General features: G+C 38.7%; 1 protein-coding gene across 5 annotated transcripts in view; it reads right to left on the reverse strand.

Moving 5' to 3' along the window:
* mRpS10 (mitochondrial ribosomal protein S10) overlaps nucleotides 1-12,269 on the reverse strand; it is a 40,697-nt gene that overhangs the window by 23,199 nt on the left and 5,229 nt on the right. For 2 of the 5 annotated variants that reach the window (XM_071694306.1, XM_071694304.1), the window contains exons 1-4: nucleotides 11,628-11,880; nucleotides 6,315-6,500; nucleotides 5,005-5,144; nucleotides 1,530-1,728 (exon numbers count right to left, since the gene is read on the reverse strand). In XM_071694306.1, the coding sequence (XP_071550407.1) occupies nucleotides 1,530-1,728; nucleotides 5,005-5,144; nucleotides 6,315-6,500; nucleotides 11,628-11,675 (573 nt within the window). In that variant the 5' untranslated portion in view covers nucleotides 11,676-11,880. Of the gene's footprint in view, nucleotides 1-1,529; nucleotides 1,729-5,004; nucleotides 5,145-6,314; nucleotides 6,501-11,627; nucleotides 11,882-12,269 lie in introns of those variants that run through there. The other 3 variants (XR_011716795.1, XM_071694305.1, XM_071694307.1) reach the window with 3 other exon arrangements.

Genomic DNA, 12,269 nt, shown 5'->3' on the forward strand with positions numbered 1-12,269 from the left:
GATAGATATGCTCTGTGGAAGGTCTTACGAATATATGGTGCAGGAGGTAAGCTGCTACAAGCAGAGAAGTTTTATCAAGAGTGTAAGGCTGTGTGTATGAGTAGGAAGAAAGGAGAGTGATTACCTCCTAGTTAAGATCAGTCTGTGGCAGGGGTGTGAGATGTCATCATGGTTGTTTGATGTGATCATGGATGGGGAGGTTCGGGAGGTAAATGCAAGGGTTTTTGGAGAGAGGGGTGAGTATGCAGTCTGTTGAGGATGAGAGGGCCTCAGAAGTAACTCAGTTGTTGTTTGACAGTGATACAGAACTGGTGGCTGATTTGAGTGAGAAACTGCAGAGGCTGGTGACTGAGTTTGGAAAAGTGTGTGAAAGTAGAAAGTTGAGAGTAAATGTGAATAAGAGCAAGGTTATTAGGTTCAGCGGGGTTGAGAGACAAGTTAGTTGAGATGTAGGTTTGAATTGAAAAAATTGGAAGAAGTGAAGTGTTCTCAATATCTGGGAGTGAACTTGACAGTGAATGGAACCATGGAAGCTGAAGTCATAGGGTGGGAGAGGGGGTGAAGGCTCTAGGAGCGATGGAGAACGTGTATAAAGAGAGATCATTATCTCAAGAGAGCAAAAACAAGAATGTTTGAAGGAACAGTAGCTCCAACAACATTATATGACTGCGAGGTATAGGCTAAAGATAGGGTTGTGCAGAGGAGGGTGGATGTGTTGGAAATGATATGTTTGAGAATAAAATTTGGTGTGAGATGGTTTGACTAAGTAAAGAAGGGGTAAGAGAGATGTGTGGTAGTAAAAAGAGTGTGGTTGAGAGAGCAGAAGAGGGTGTGTTGAAATGGTTTAGACATATGGAGAGAATGAATGAAGAAAGCTTGAGAAAGGGGATATAAGTGTCAGAGGTGGAGGGAACAAGAAGCAGAAGACCAAATTGGAGGTAGAAGGATGGAGTGAAAAAGATCTTGAGCAATCAGGACTTGAACATTCAGGAGGGTGAAAGTTGTGCATGAAATAAAGTGAATTGGAGTGATGTGTTGACCTTGGGCTACCTGTGAATATGTCATGATCAAGAATGCTAACCACTATACTACAGAAGTCCATAAACATAAATTAAATATCTTTAGTATTCTATGTAATAGCAAATAATGTGGCAGCAATTCTAAATTCCAATGGTGTCCACAGTCCTCACCACAATCCTTAAGCAGTATATAATTAATGATAATTGTCAGGATCAATAACCTCTGAGCAGCAGAAATACAAACAATAAACAAATCTAGTGATATCTGCTAATGAAAATAATGTTTCTATACATTAGTATTAAGAGAAAATAAGATGATGCGCTCTGACAGTTGGTGCCAGTGAATGGGATGGGGTGGGAGTTGGTTTATATCAATTCACATCAGTCTTCATATGCATTCTGAGGAGGGAACCATCCTTTTCTAAGGAAAACATAATTCAAAAAGTTCACTATTTTACGACTTCAAAATTTGGTAAAAAATAAATAAAAAAATACAGTAATCAGACTTACTTTGGTGACCTTCATAGATACCCCTTCTGGCAAGTTTCTCTGAATATATTCAAGGAAGGTGTCTGCTGCAGAGCCAGTCAATCTTGCAAACTTCATTATAAGGAAATGTGTCCGCACTTCATACTGTACACGATGCTTTTTATGGATATGTACGGATTTAAGCAATGTCCATCTTCTGATGTGTTTCTTTGGCCACAAACTTGGAGAGAAAAACATCAAATGAGATAATACTGTACATTATATAATATAGCATGGGCTATATATAGGGTCGTACTATGGAGGAGGGTGGATGTGGTGGAAATGAAATGTTTGAGGACAATATGTGGTGTGAGGTGGTTTGATCCAGTAAGTAATGAAAGGGTAAGAGAAATGTGGGGAAATAAAAAGAGTGTAGTTAAGAAAGCTGGAGAGGGTTTGTTGAAATGGTTCAGATATATGGAGAGAATGAGTGAGGAAAGATTGACAATGAGGATATATGCATCAGAGGTGGAGGGAACAAGAAGTGGGAGACCAAACTGGAGGTGGAAGGATTGAGTGAAAAAGATTTTGAGCAATTGGGGCCTGAACATACAGGAGAGTGATAGATGTGCAAGGAATAGAGTGAATTGAAACAATGTGGTATACCAGGGTCGACATACTGTCAATGGACTGAACCAAGGCATATGAAACATCTGGGGTAAACCATAGAAAACATGACAGCTAGAGACCAAGTGTGAACAAATGTGGCCTTTTTAGTCTGTTTTCCTGGCACTACCTCACTGAAGCAGGGGTAGCGATGCTGTTTCCTGTGGGGCAGGTTAGTGCCGGGAATGGATAAAGGCAAGCAAGTATGAATATATACATGTGTATATATGTTGATATGCATATGTATGTATATGTGCATATATGGGCTTTTTTGCATACATATATGTGTATATGAGTGGATGGGCCATTCTTCGTCTGTTTCCTGGTGCTACCTCACTAACACAGGAAACAGTGATGAAGTATAACAAATAAAAATATAAATCATTTACTACTTTATTCATTATACCCAATCGCTGTTTCTTGCATCGGCGAGACAGCACCAGGAAACGGACAAAGAAAGACCCATCCACTAATATACACAAATATATACATTCACATGTTTACCAAATGGCGTCCTAGCTTCGTCTCTTCGATGTACATCAACTGACAGTTATATTTCTCTCTTGTGTCTCTCCTGATGATGTGATTATTACACGAAAGTGCACTTGGGAACTTTTCGTGTTTCATTTTCCCCGTGGACTCATAGGAACATATCAACATATACACACATACATACAGACATACACATATATACACTTGTACATACTCATACTTGCTTGCCCTCATCCATTCCTGGCACCAGGAATATATGGGAGAAGGAATACTTCCCACGTATTCCCTGCGTGTCGTAGAAGGTGACTAAAAGGGGAGGGAGTGGGGGCTGGAAATCCTCCCCTCCCATTCTGAATTTTCCAAAAGATGTAACAGAGAAGGGGGGCCAATTGAGGATATTCCCTATAAGGCTTAGTCACCTGTTCTCAACACAACCTCACTAACAGGAAATGAGAGTATATATATATATATATATTTTTTTTTTTTTCTTTATACTTTGTCGGTCTCCCGCGTTTGCGAGGTAGCGCAAGGAAACAGACGAAAGAAATGGCCCAACCCCCCCCCCATACACATGTATATACATACGTCCACACACGCAAATATACATACCTACACAGCTTTCCATGGTTTACCCCAGACACCCCACATGCCCTGATTCAATCCACTGACAGCACGTCAACCCCGGTATACCACATCGCTCCAATTCACTCTATTCCTTGCCCTCCTTTCACCCTCCTGCATGTTCAGGCCCCGATCACACAAAATCTTTTTCACTCCATCTTTCCACCTCCAATTTGGTCTCCCTCTTCTCCTCGTTCCCTCCACCTCTGACACATATATCCTCTTGGTCAATCTTTCCTCACTCATTCTCTCCATGTGCCCAAACCACTTCAAAACACCCTCTTCTGCTCTCTCAACCACGCTCTTTTTATTTCCACACATCTCTCTTACCCTTACGTTACTCACTCGATCAAACCACCTCACACCACACATTGTCCTCAAACATCTCATTTCCAGCACATCCATCCTCCTGTGCACAACTCTATGCATAGCCCACGCCTCACAACCATACAACATTGTTGGAACCACTATTCCTTCAAACATACCCATTTTTGCTTTCCGAGATAATGTTCTCGACTTCCACACATTCTTCAAGGCCCCCAGAATTTTCGCCCCCTCCCCCACCCTATGATCCACTTCCGCTTCCATGGTTCCATCCGCTGCCAGATCCACTCCCAGATATCTAAAACACTTCACTTCCTCCAATTTTTCTCCATTCAAACTCACCTCCCAATTGACTTGACCCTCAACCCTACTGTACCTAATAACCTTGCTCTTATTCACATTTACTCTTAACTTTCTTCTTCCACACACTTTACCAAACTCAGTCACCAGCTTCTGCAGTTTCTCACATGAATCAGCCACCAGCGCTGTATCATCAGCGAACAACAACTGACTCACTTCCCAAGCTCTCTCATCCCCAACAGACTTCATACTTGCCCCTCTTTCCAAAACTCTTGCATATATATATATATATATATATATATATATATATATATATATATATATATTTCTTTCTTTCTTTCAAACTATTTGCCATTTCCCACGTTAGCGAGGTAGCGTTAAGAACAGAGGACTGGGCCTTTGAGGGAATATCCTCACCTGGCCCCCTTCTCTGTTCCTTCTTTTGGAAAATTAAAAATATATATATATGTATATATCTGTGTTTGTGTGTGTGTTTGCATTTTATACTTGTCCACCAATTCCTGTGTCACCAAGATAGCACCAAGAACATAAAAAAAAATTGGCCTTATTCCCTTACATCCACTACCTCATTACATCACACATAATGCACTAAAACCACAAACCCTCTCCACAACCAGCCCCCACAATCAGACCTTTCCATGGTTCCCCCAAACCACTTCATGTGCCCTGGTTCAGTCCACTGACTGCATATTATCTCCAGTATACCATTTCGCTCCAATTCACTCTATCCTATGCAAACTTTACACTTTCCTGCATTGAACGTTTAAGCACCAAACAAGCAAAACGTTTTCCATTCAATCCTCCCATCTCCCATTCAGTCTTCCTCTTTTTGTTCCATCACATATACTGCAAGAAAATGAGAGTAAAGTGCTTCAATCTCTTCCTTCACCATTTTTATGTTATTTCATCCATTACTGACTTTACTACTTCTTTGTATCTAATCATTCTTGAAGAAACTGTCCTTCCACCACCCAATACTCATATCTCCACACAGAATGTACGTATTTACCAATTCCTTAGTTTCGATAAGTCAGTCTTCATATTATTCCAATATGTATACAGAAAATTAAAAAAAACATGCATGGAAACCTACATTTCCTCTAATGATATATTCAGATGGGCAGCAGATGAAGATACAAATGTCTGGTAGGAACGCAATACAGCAGGCTCATGACCACGGCATTCAACTTCTATCAAGCTATATAGCTTGTCTGGTTCTCCGGCTATCAAGTCCTGTCATGAATACACAGAATTTTCCTCAAACAATAATATCAAAAGTCTTGAAGAAGTGAATGCAAATATTTCTTTTTATTTGTTAATTCAAGAAGAATTCAAGGAAAAGTAAACCACAATCATCCAACTTGCTCAGGGAACAGAAATAACAGAAACCTTATTATTTTGTAAATATCCTTGGAAAGGGTCAGAAAAATAAAATCACTGCACAACATATATAATCCTAAGACCACTTTCACAGGACTCCTGAAGCTTCATAGCAGCACTCCACCTAGGAGTTGGGTATTACTCATTTGGGTTGAGAAAGTTAACAATGCTGTTCATTTTTCTGTCTCCTGATGAAGCCACAGCCTCATTAAAGGTGACTTCTCACTCTCATTGATATAGTTCTCTTTGCAGGAATCGTTTATTAACACTTCACATATACATAATCATCATTATATACAAATTCAGATGCTCCTGCAGCTTTCCTTGCTCAGGGGAAAGGAAAATTGGGCTCCTTTAAGTGAGGCATTCTTCCTGTCAATTTATTTCATCAACATGAAATAAAAGCACAAAAAGGTTTGGCCAAACGGTTAAATAATGAAACAATTATTTCAAAGATTAATATCAAACCTTAAAGAATGGGACGAAGAAAATCTAGGGGGTGTCAAGGACATAGGTTTATCAGAATTAGAAAATTTCTAAAAATACTTTAGTCTTATACGTTAATAGGAAACACCACAAGAAGTTAAACAGAAAAATTTGGTAAATTAACCATACTTGTTGCTGTATGCACATTCAAATCTGACACACATTCCAAGGCCAAACCTTCTTCCGTTGTGTGGATATCTAACACTAGGATTCTTTACAGATTCTAACTACAATTGCTTGGAAGATTCCAAGTGCTAACTATAACTGCTTGTGACAGAAAACATCTCTCCATGCTAATAAAGCAAGCTTTCCAACTCAAATGTTAACTGGAAAAGGTAACCCATACAAGCATGGCTCATTTCCCATCATCAACAGTCATACTACCTAATCATGTGATACAAGTACTGACACTTTAGAATTTATTCCCAGTGCTAGTTATACTTTAACAGCTTCCAAGTTATATGATAAAGGGAAGAAGCAACTTACACAATTTTGACTAGAGTCCCCAGAGTCTATCTTAAACGAAATGATACTTACTGTGTCTTGTGAAAAGATAAAGTTTGTGGTGTGAAATAATCTTGATGTAAGATTAGTCTCTATAAGTACACTGTTTCCACTAGACATGATGCTAGGTCTCTTCCGTGATACCAAAGAGGCACACTCTGAAACTGCACATGGCAATGTCCTCTGCAATACATTCTGGTGACAGAAACTTCTTAAACCCTGTAAATACAGAATATCGAATAAACTTCTCTGGAACAAAAATTCTTCCTCTTTCTATCTCATTATCCATCTATTTACATACATGCACATATATATTTAATGCTCTAAATCATGTTCCATAATCATTTTTACATACTACACAAGTACAAAATCACTAAATATTCAAATCTAATAGTGATATGGAGATAACCTGATAAATTACCCATAATTTTCCCTTGTCCCTAATATTGCCACCTCTTCAGATCTGGAACAAAGTCTCTGGAAATACCATTGTCCCCATTTTATGTTTCTAAAAATTGTTCTTATATAGGTCACTTATTCTCTCACTCAAATGTGCATAATAAGCGAGTGGGTAGGTAGCAGCTGATAGGTAGCCACTGACCAGAGAGATATAGTACTAATAAAAACCATCTGAGTACTGGGAGGGTTAGTGATGGCTGCACAGTGAGCCAGCACTTCAGTGGTTGTCAAGCTGCACTCCTCTGACACAGAAAGCTGCCTTCTACTTCTGCCTTACCCACATATGGACTGCTGGCATTCTGTCCACACAAATACAATCTCTATTTGTCAACTATAACATTTGACAATACAACTAGCAAAACTCATTCTTCATGACTAGATTTTACTGTAGTGAACACTATGCACAAGCACTGCCTTTTGGCAAAAAAATGTAAGAGCAATAGACAGAAGTAGTAAATATGAACATTAGACAGGAGCATTAGACAAAAACACATTAGACATATTAGGTCGGAACATTAGGTGGGAGCATTACGTAGTAGTAGTATGTTGGAACATTAGGTTGACAGCTTGGAAGTAACTGTGTGGAGGAGTAACCAAGAAGAACTGCCTGTCAAGAATGGAAAAGGAAAGAAAAAGGAAGTGGTTTGCAAAAGACGGGGGAACTGGGATGTATTAGGGAATGCAATGATTGCGCAAAGATGACTGTGGTAAAGAGAATGGGAGTGGGCCTTTTTTTGAAGGGTTAGGTGTCTAGCATATGAATGCCATATATAAGTAAAGAAAGAAAGAGCATTTGACGATTTATGCAGGGGCAAAATGCAATTAGTATGAGGAAATAAAAACAAGAGACAAGGTCAAATAGAAAATCATATGATGGTGAAAAAAAGGGGAAATTGAGGCAGTTGTGAGCATCTACTGTCAACAATTTTAGGAGAATTAAAAAGATTTTTGGAGGAGGTTACATATGCGTAACCAGTTAAAGGAGCAATGAACTAGTTAGTAAGGTGTATAATGGGAGGTGATAACTATAGCGGTGATATGAACAGATGGAATGAGTATTTTGAAAGTTTGATTGTCGTTTCTGATCAGTCAAGTGCAAAAGGGTAATTTGTGATAGGTGTCAAATTTCATGAAGGGTTGAAATTGATTTGGTAAACAGAGAGTTAAAAGCTTTGCGAAGAGAAAGCCGGAAACAGAGGATTTAGCAATGTTGCAGTGGAATTAATTAAGAAAGGGGGACGTATGTTGACTGGTTGGCTAAGTTATTTAATTTTATAAACCTTTGGATGATATCTAGATTAGCAGGAATGGTGCTGTGCCATTGTACAAAGGCAAAGGGGATAAGAGTGAGTGCTCAAATTACAGAGGTATAAGTTTGTTGAGTATTCCTGGTAAATTATATGGGAGGGTATTGATTGAGAGGGTGAAGGCATGTACAGAGCATCAGATTGGGGAAGAGCAGTGCGGTTTCAGAAGTGGTAGAGGATGTGTGGATCAGGTGTTTGCTTTGAAGAATGTATGTGAGAAATACTTAGAAAAGCAAATGGATTTGTATGTAGCATTTATGGATCTGGAGAAGGCATATGATAGAGTTGATAGAGATGCTCTGTGGAAGGTATTAAGAATATATGGTGTGGGAGGCAAGTTGTTAGAAGCAGTGAAAAGTTTTTATCGAGGATGTAAGGCATGTGTACGTGTAGGAAGAGAGGAAAGTGATTGGTTCTCAGTGAATGTAGGTTTGCGGCAGGGGTGTGTGATGTCTCCATGGTTGTTTAATTTGTTTATGGATGGGGTTGTAAAGGAGGTAAATGCAAGAGTCCTGGAAAGAGGGGCAAGTATGAAGTCTGTTGGGGATGAGAGAGCTTGGGAAGTGAGTCAATTGTTGTTCGCTGATGATACAGCGCTGGTGGCTGATTCATGTGAGAAACTGCAGAAGCTGGTGACTGAGTTTGGTAAAGTGTGTGGAAGAAGAAAGTTGAGAGTAAATGTGAATAAGAGCAAGGTTATTAGGTACAGTAGGGGTGAGGGTCAAGTCAATTGGGAGGTGAGTTTGAATGGAGAAAAACTGGAGGAAGTGAAGTGTTTTAGATATCTGGGAGTGGATCTGTCAGCGGATGGAACCATGGAAGCGGAAGTGGATCATAGGGTGGGGGAGGGGGCGAAAATTTTGGGAGCCTTGAAAAATGTGTGGAAGTCGAGAACATTATCTCGGAAAGCAAAAATGGGTATGTTTGAGGGAATAGTGGTTCCAACAATGCTGTATGGTTGCGAGGCGTGGGCTATGGATAGAGATGTGCGCAGGAGGATGGATGTGCTGGAAATGAGATGTTTGAGGACAATGTGTGGTGTGAGGTGGTTTGATCGAGTAAGTAACGTAAGGGTAAGAGAGATGTGTGGAAATAAAAAGAGCGTGGTTGAGAGAGCAGAAGAGGGTGTTTTGAAATGGTTTGGGCACATGGAGAGAATGAGTGAGGAGAGATTGACCAAGAGGATATATGTGTCGGAGGTGGAGGGAACGAGGAGAAGAGGGAGACCAAATTGGAGGTGGAAAGATGGAGTGAAAAAGATTTTGTGTGATCGGGGCCTGAACATGCAGGAGGGTGAAAGGAGGGCAAGAAATAGAGTGAATTGGAGTCATGTGGTATACAGGGGTTGACGTGCTGTCAGTGGATTGAAGCAAAGCATGTGAAGCGTCTGGGGTAAACCATGGAAAGCTGTGTAGGTATGTATATTTGCGTGTGTGGACGTGTGTATGTACATGTGTATGGGGGGGGGGGGTTGGGCCATTTCTTTCGTCTGTTTCCTTGCGCTACCTCGCAAACGCGGGAGACAGCGACAAAGTATAAAAAAAAAAAAAAAAAAAAAAAAAATTAGTTAGAAGGACTCAGTAGAAACATTAGGTGAAAGCCTCTGAAAACACTGCACTAGAGTTTCCCCTCTGCCAGTGGACAATGCACTAAAGGCTAATAAGCAGCACTAGAGTTCACCGGTTATGGAAGCTTTTTTGCCATGGCCATCCCCTTGGGGTAAGTCCAGAAGGGAATGGGCATCACAGATATATACAGATAGATAGATATATAAATGAGAAAATTGCATTGCTGACCTCAGGTATTGGGATACCTCAGTTCCATCTCTACCACCCATTTCTGCCATCATCTTTGTGTATAGTTAACTGAAGTGACTAAAGAGAACTGTATGGAGAAACTGCATAAAAAAAAAGCAATTTCAATTATCATTTACCTAGATATATTAAGGTGAAAGTAATATATCAAGGAAAATGATACTGTATTCAATAAAATGTCTTGCTCCAATTCATATTCTGCAACCAATGCTTTATTTATAAACGCTACATAGCACTGCAGATCAAATATCACACATTATTCAAAGCTGCTTGTAACTGAGGACTAACCAAGAAAATTACCATGTCAATTAATTCGGTGAAGTGGAAATACAGAAAAACAAGCTGGTTATTGCAAAATGACAACTGACCAGCTAGTGCCAACTTATTTGTAAAAGTTCATTGTAATAAAGAAACTGTGGTAACACAGTGACTATGGGTGCACCATTCTGTTTTGCTATCTTTAAGCCAACCATACCCATAGCAACTCCCCATTATATAAAAAGATAATGAAAATATAAGAATAATTATCGTAAAAACAAGGGAGGCACTTCTAAATATCAAGAGAACCTATAAAAACCTCACCTAGTAGCCAAAATGGTTGCTGAAATATACCAAAATCATATTTGTCTTGCTGGCAATTTCATGGCCAATTTTATGGCCATTTGTTGTGCCTTTTGCTTGTCAACAACTAGAACCATGTTGGCACAACATTTTCCTCAGCATGATTAGCGTATTTCGACTTACCGTTTCAAACATCCGGATCTACTAAGTTGGTTAGGTTAGGTTTACCTAAGTTCTGTCGATTCTTTTCAAGTGTATTACTTAATCTTATAATAATAAACCCTCATAGGTATTCACTATATTGACGTATGTGATATCTTGGTCTTTTCTCATCGTTCTCTCTATTCATTCACAAAGAGGAAAAATCATTGTATAAAATCTCATTAACATTTCATCTTTATATGACTTCTCTTCCATAAATATACAGTACATTAGAATATTACATTGAGCATTCATGCCGGAAAATCAAATAAATATTAGCAACATAGCTCTAAGGTACATGAGTATAGCAAAAAAGAATGTGGGTACGTCAACATAACGCCAATGCCTCTCATTCATTTTTACTAAAACACATTTGGACTGAACTATACTTAGATAACAACATGCAATAGTTGTGACAGAGGGCTTATCTTCTACTATATCCCTTGTGCCGTGTAATTAAGAGTCTACTTAACGAGTCAATATCAGCACAAGTATGGAATGAGCAAGAGGTTTTAGTATTAGTTCTATAATGTAGGTCTGCATAGGTTAAGGGGATGTTCATTCAATTAGCCAAAAAATAAAATTAGTCAAAAAATATCAAAGAAATTTCATAGAAACAAATATATTTGTCTCATTGAAATACCTTAAGTGATAATAATTTCAACGTAAATAAATCTTCTTAAGTCCTCCTCTACATAGGTGCTATTAACTGTAGCTAATAACTTCTTTAATATTAGTTTTTAGCCATTATGAAGTCATTTCTATGTTTTATCAAATATTATTATGGTACACTTATGACCGACTGTTTTCCTTGTGCCATTAATCGCTTTAAACGTGTTATGTTGAACACATTAGAGGTGTCTTCAAATATTTACTAACTCCTGTGAAATATGTATATAAACACACTATATATATATATATATATATATATATATATATATATATATATATATATATATATATATATGTATTTTGCAAAGTAAATCCAAATCGAGACAACTTACTGCAACTCTGGCCCCAGTAGAAATCAAGGATGATGCGATTTGCCTCATATCTCAAAGTGTCACACTCTTCTTCCTATCATATATCTGTTCTTGAGACGTTAACGCCCAGTACACGCTTCCTTCAGATGTTAACGTCCAGTTCACGCTTCCTTCAGTTTTACTGTTCAGTTTTCAAAAGATATAATATCACTTAGCTAACTTCATAACCTATATGGCCAAACATCACCTGCGGCCCAGCCAGCGCAGGCAGCAGTCAGGCAGCGAACACACCTAACGAACGTTACAGCACACCAGTGTTGCCAACCCAAAAGTGTATTTTGGGTCTAAACATGAAAGCTCCCTCCATGTCCCTAAGTACAGTTCCTATGCCTATCCCTACACGAGTTATATCTATTTTCAACAATACACATACTATGTTTCTTATGAAGTGACTAATAAGCTTCATGGAGAAAGAACCAAATAATGAATGCAATGACATTTATTTAATGTTTATTAAAGAAGTTATTTTGTTTCAAGTATGCATACAATTTTCTAAGTTCCTCTTAAAAATTAATAGGAAAAAATACAGTTTACATAGCTTGTTTTCGATATAGCAAACTACATAAAATGTTTCCCTGTCCAGGTAACTTCTTTAATTAGTCA

The sequence above is a fragment of the Panulirus ornatus genome, chromosome 57 (genome assembly GCF_036320965.1).
Source record: "Panulirus ornatus isolate Po-2019 chromosome 57, ASM3632096v1, whole genome shotgun sequence".
NCBI lineage: Eukaryota > Metazoa > Arthropoda > Malacostraca > Decapoda > Palinuridae > Panulirus > Panulirus ornatus.